At 39.7% G+C, this 6,643-nt stretch overlaps 1 protein-coding gene across 1 annotated transcript; it reads left to right on the top strand.

Moving 5' to 3' along the window:
• The first annotated feature begins 587 nt into the window (after window positions 1-587).
• Window positions 588-3,761, top strand: LOC124165036 (larval cuticle protein A2B-like). The gene is made up of 2 exons (XM_046542274.1): window positions 588-653; window positions 3,222-3,761. Exons 1-2 carry the CDS (start codon window positions 642-644, stop codon window positions 3,759-3,761), a joined length of 552 nt encoding a protein of 183 aa, XP_046398230.1. The 5' UTR covers window positions 588-641.
• The last annotated feature ends 2,882 nt before the right edge of the window (window positions 3,762-6,643 follow it).

Genomic DNA, 6,643 nt, shown 5'->3' with positions numbered 1-6,643 from the left:
GCTCGCCTATACAATCTATGTACAAGCGAAACCATTTCTTATCTATATGCATCCTATACACAAGCGGTGCACTCCAAAAAAGGCCTCAAGAGAGAATAATAAAATTGTTAATTAACTTTTCATCGGATTTTCCAAGAATTATTTTTATAAATCCTAATTTACGATTCCCCTGCCCGCTAATTTCCTGCATATTCTCCCCCAGGATAAGTCCCACGTAAGAAATAGTCCTAAATACTTAACCGACTCCACATTTAAAAACCTTGCTCGAATAAATGATTGCGTTTCGTTGGGGATGGAACACTGCTCGCCTCTACTGGTTTAGCGCGACAACCCGGGCATCTGCCGGCCGTCCGATAACCTCCGGCGGCGAGCGAGGAGAAATTTCTCATCCTCTTAATTTCCACGTTGCGTAAGGATGGGAGGGGATGTATTTCGGCATAGCGATCCACTTTTTGAGATGCGTGGGTAAAAAAACCTATGTCGGGAGCAAGGTATGGACGCGTGCGTCCCAGTGAGATGAGTGGAGGGGAATCTTAAGCCCCCCTGTGGGGTGTGGTCTTCCCTCGACAAGACAAGACGAGCGGGTATATAAGCTGAGGACCGCGTCCAACAAGGCACTTGATTCAGTTCAACCAGCGAAAATGGCAGCTAAGGTAAGTCACCTGAAACCCCCCATCCTTTTTTTAATTACTATCTTCTTTATCGGAGAAATTGTCCAGGAGCCGTTCCTTCTATCGTAAAGCGGGATCTAACCAATATTAATGTGCTCTGTGAGTCTTCCTCAAGTTGGTTCCGAAAGTAAATAGGTTAATGTGGAGTAAATATTTTTTGATGAATTTAGCTGTACCGATACTCCACAACGATATAGTTATCAACAGGGAAATAGGACACTATCACTTGATTGGTTGGACATAATCCGTGTTTTAATCTACGAGCGAGATTCATTTCGATCGGATAAAATGGTCCCCCGAATAAGTCAGCAGATACGTTTCATAAATCTCACTCACTCATTCAACTGAGAGGAGATTGATGGGTGAGGATAGGGCTCACTCCACACTAGGCCACTAGCGTGTGAATTTTCATGCAAACAGGGAAGGAGGGGGGAATCGTTTCCTTGGACAACGTTGTGCTTTAAGGAGCTTTAAGCGATGCATATCATGTTAAAATCGGCAAATACCATGTTTAATCTCACAAGGTTCGCCAAATTAAAATAGTTGATGAGAAATCATTAAGAGGCCAGAAGCCGGGCATCCCCAATATGTATTACCGATAAAAATTAATTCTATCTTCTTTGAACATGTTTTGTACAAAGTGGAATATTTTCTATATTTATTTACATGCCAAAATCGAAATCTCAACACAGCATATTTTTACAAATGTTATGCTGTGACTGACATCGCAGGGAAGATGTAATATACTATATTGTAAACAGTGAAAATACAGGAAACATTCAATAAAACCTTTAGTACTTTTTCAAGAGAATAGATAGTTGAACGGCAAAAAATATTCATCTATTTTCATAGATTATTTTCAGGACATAAGATCTAAAAGAAATAATTTCGGGTGCATTAATTTTAACATGCATATTATTATTTTCTAGTTTTTATGTATTATTCGTTCGAGTTAATTTTAGAGTTATTCTATTCCGAGCTCAAATGCGCTCCTGTGATTCAATCTACCACAGACCGGACCGATTAATAACGTCACACATTTTCCCATACGAATGTATTATTGCAATCATTGGTACACATACTTAAGCCTTCAATTTCTCCCTATCTCAATCTCGTTCCATGACTATTCTTCCCTTCATCCTTCTTGAGCTGATCTAAATATGTACTTGTCCCTTGTTCTTCCTGTAGGGTCTTTTCCTTGAATGTTTCCTTGAATTATGATTCCCACGTACCTATTGTGTCTTATTACGTGACCAAGCAAACGTGTTCTTCTATATCTCACAGTAATCCATAGTGTTCTCTCTTCTCATATTCTTCAAAATATCTGCTCATTTCTCTCCATATCCATGCATATTGTCTTCAGAATCCGCCTCCAGCAACAGCTCTAAAAGGTCTGTATTCTTTTCTGATTCCTTTTTTCGGTGGTCTAAGATTCTGAGTATTAGAGGACCACGAATTTTTTCATCTACTCTTTCTCTTATCCTCCCTCTCTTTCTCGATGAAAGCTTTGATGTGATCAGCGATCCATATACTCTTGATTTCGACTGCCCTTCTCACAAATTGCTCCTCAGCTACCTCTGTGATGGTATTCTTAAAGCAATTCAACCTCCCTTCCCCACGCTCACTAGCCCCCCTCTAATTTTCCAGGATATCGTCAATGGAAGCTACGAATTTCCTTCTGCTTTCATCCTCTTCCAATGACTTCACATTCCATCAATTATCTCGTTTCATATTTCTCACCTTCTTGTATCTCAACTGACTTCCCATTACCACCACGTTTTCGTCACCGTTTGCATTTTTTGGGCAGGAATAACTTTTTACGGCATCCACCTTCAAAGTGTCCACGAATCGAAAGTATTCCCCACATAAGCATTAATAATAATCCCACCCATTTCTATCGGACACCTACTCACACTGTCGTCGGCAGCGCTTTTTCTTTCAGTTTAAAACTAATCCTCAGGCAATCTGTTCCCGTCTTTTGCTTCGACAAAGTAATAGAAATACCTTTTATTCATTATAATCCTCCAATTTTGAAACTCTGTGTTTTAAAGGACACAAAGAGCTCGATTTTTAAAAATATAGACGGCCGTACTCATGTGGTCAGCAACAAGCACGAACCCAAATGCATTGCATGGATTTAAATTTTTTTAAATCTAGTCCAATTAACATACCAGATTGAGTAACGAAATATTTGCACTGCATATCTTATTAATACTTTACCCTTCAAAACCTTACGTATGCCACATCTATTCAGTAGTCACAACTGTTAGCATTCAACCCGGTAGATGGCAGATTCAGGCAGGTTAAAATTGTTTTTCGTACACTTTACGTCTTATCTTCATAATTGGTGTTACAGTTATTTATAAAAAACAACATAACCGAACTACTCATCTCCTTAATGTAACCTACAACGCAAAAATATTGTCTCAGTTATCTCCCCAAGATAAGACGACTTTAAGAACGATTGAATTGATAACTCCAATATGTTCTTTATCATAAAACCAGTTTAAATACCAATATTTTCTTCTCCTCCTCCTCTTCTCCAATCAGTTCCTCGTCCTCCTTGCTCTGGTGGCCGTGTCCCAGGCGGGCGTCATCCCATCTGCCGGATACTACGGATCTCCGTTCGCCTTCCACGCTCCCACCTTCGCAGTGGCCAAACCACTTATCACCGTGGCCAAACCAGTGGCCATCGCTAAGCCAGTCGTCGTCGCTAAGCCAGCCGAGCCGGAGCCCTTTGACCCCAACCCTTCATACAGCTTCCACTACGAGGTCAAGGACGCCACCACCGGAGATGACAAGTCCCAGACAGAGTCCCTGGAGAACGGAGCCATCAAGGGCATGTACTCCCTCGTCGACCCAGATGGCTTCAGGAGGACCGTCGAGTACACCGCTGACGACGTCAACGGATTCAACGCCGTAATCAACAGGGAACCCATCGCCGTGGCCGTAGCCAAGCCAGTGGTGGCCGTAGCCAAGCCAGTGTTGACTGTTGCCAAGCCCCTGGTCTACCACGCCCCCTGGGCCTCAGCCCCTGTGGCACACGCCCCCTGGGCCACCGCCGCTGTTTCCCACGCACCCTGGGCCTAAATCAACCCTTCCTTCCATTATAAACCCCACAGCGCCGTCCAGAAGGTTTTCCACTACTAAAAAAAACCATCTCTGAACGACCGCAAAAATTAAAATCATGTAATATACTCGTGTATAGTTGTACAAAGTGAAATATATGTTGTCCTACATTTTTTGAAATATTGCTCTTTTATTTAAAATACCACGAGAGAAATCCTACGTCCCCTTGGTTTCCCAAAGTTCCACTTCCCGCTGTAAGTGAACATATTTCTGTCGTGTTCATTCCTTTGAATCTCCGCTACGCCTTGATGAAGGCCCTGCACAACTTATTGCTGCTCTGAGGATGGTAATTTTCCTAAAGAAACGTCGATAAAGTAGGTAAGTAAGGCCCCGTGTACCCTTGCGTATTCACACAAAGTGAAATATATATTCTCCAATACTTGTCTTTTTCTATTTACTAAGATGGTTTTACGTCCATACTGTATCTATTCCTAGGATACCCAACCAAAACATACCCCATGAACCCATAGAACACAACTGGTTTTCTAACACTTTTCTCTTTCACTTTCAAGGATACAAACAATATAATCAGCTTTAATTCGGTGTAATTTTTTCAATCATGATGATGGAATATCGCAGAGACTTCTGTAGTTTTTCACCTTAAAAATGAAAGACTTACGTTAGAACCTAGGTCGGTTTGTGTTTGATTTAAGTGTGTAAAACTTCAAATGTTAATGTGTACTTCCACTGGGGACTTCACCCAAGTTTTCTGCTAAATATATTCTTCGTGATCTCCTCAATCCCCTGCATCGCGCTGAATACCAGCAAGTTGGAACTTGTACCTCCATTGCTTTAGGAAAATATCATAAATATATGAAAGAAGGATAATTAAACCTTTAACAGGACATGTCCCAAAATTGATCATGAATTAATTCTTTGAATCGTTATTCCTCTTCAGAATGATCTAATCTAAACATGCGATCTAACTTTTTATTTTACTAAACATGATGAAATCACTATGAAATCTTTAAAAATTTTATTGCGATTTCATTAAGTTAAATATTAACAGTTTCCACATGAACAACGCCAGAAACTGTTACATAATAATTACATGTTATGATTGAGAAAATTTAAAAGTTATACCGTCAAATTGGTTTTGTCATATTTTTGAAAAATTTCATTTGGTTGCTAAAGAAGAAATTATACTAGGAAAAAAGTCAACGTGAGCTATGGTCACTACAATTACCGAACGATATTCTACTTTATTTTACATCATTCTTTCCTCAGAGTGAGTATTTTAAGGGAAGAGGCGTCGAGAGTTTTTTAATCGCGTAAAGCACCGTACACGTTTCCACTTACGAAGCGAATTCTATAATTTTACTTCTATTTTTTGCTATAATTCCCCGATAGACCGTCATTGGAGAAGGGAATAAGTTCAATGACACTTCGTCAATTCCCCTTGGATATCCATCCATCATTTTAAAAGCGGCCCTACCCATACGCATTCGTTATTTATGCTGGAACTCATGTTTCTCTCTCTCTCTCTCTCTCTCTCTCTCTCTCTGCAAGGGTAGTCGTCAAGTAAGAGGATCCCTTCTCAAGGGGTAACAATTTATTGCCAAGTTCTCTGAACCCCTTTTTTTCCTCCGGTAGGGAAAACCCTTGACGCGCGGGCGTTGAGGAGAAAGAAAAAAGGGAAGTGCATTACGACCCAATGAAAAAAAAGAGGACGAGGCGCGCGTTCCAAGTGAACTGGGGCAAACGTTCGCATCAGCAGCGTGGTACGGCACGAGTCCTTCAAGTCCTGCTCCGTTGAGTGGCGTCCACTGCATTTAACATGCGTCAAGGGACTCTGTTTTTTTATCCATGCATACGTAGGCATGTAGTACCTGCGTTCCTCCGGGAGAGAGAGCTCGGTTTTCACGTGGGCGTTAATCGTTGGGGCAAGAGATCCCAGGAGAGAGAGAGAACGGGAAGCACCGTTTTACAGCGAAAGTATGCATGCTCCTAAAGGAAGGGAGGTAATGGCGACTGATGCGGAGACAACCTGACGGCTAACAACATATTATTTATTTTGCTCTTTATCTCTTCTATATATTTTAACATGAACTCTTGAGTTTTGGGTCGTTCATGGAAAAGAAAACATATTTGCCGACGTTTAGGAAATTTACTTTACACTTTAACCTTCATAAATAAATTACTGTTCTGCGCACTTGTTTGCCATACCAACCAACTAAGCCTAAAGCCAGCTAATAAGAACCACACTTTCAATTTTGGTAATAACGAAATTTTACACACGAAATGTAATCAATAAAAAAGATTATTAATGATCTAAAGAGACAAGAGAAAAAAGAAAATCTAAAAAGATTAGTTAAGTAATTGGTTTATGCAAGCAAATACACAAAACACTGTAGTAAAAGAACTGACATTAGTGGTTTTAGGCGATATATAATATTCACATTAATACAATTATAATGTTGTAATATGGCAAGAAGTAAGCAACCTAGAGAAAAAAACATAAAATGTATCCACGTCACTTCACTATCCTAAAAATTTCATTTAAATGTTAAATCTATTTGTTTAAAAGTTTTATTGGATAGTTTTTGCATCGAAAAACATAAATTTCAAAACTTGGTCGCTTCTTTACTCCAAGAACCAAACATATTATCAAATGAAAAGCCTTGTAAATGGAAAATAAATTTATGTAAAGCTGGCAAATGTTTTTTATATGAAAGGACCTAAACCTAGAGGCTATCATTATTTTAATTTTAGGCACAAACAAAGTTGAGAAAAAATTGGAAAGATACCACCGAACCAAAGATAAAAAAAATTAACCATCATTAAAGCGGATTAACTAGGAGGAAACAAGGGAAAACTAAGCACATGAAGCAGAAAGGAAACTT

This window comes from Ischnura elegans, chromosome 9 (assembly GCF_921293095.1).
Source record: "Ischnura elegans chromosome 9, ioIscEleg1.1, whole genome shotgun sequence".
NCBI lineage: Eukaryota > Metazoa > Arthropoda > Insecta > Odonata > Coenagrionidae > Ischnura > Ischnura elegans.
The sequence above is the reverse complement of the archived record's forward strand: the minus strand, read 5'-3'. Positions and strand labels throughout refer to the sequence as shown.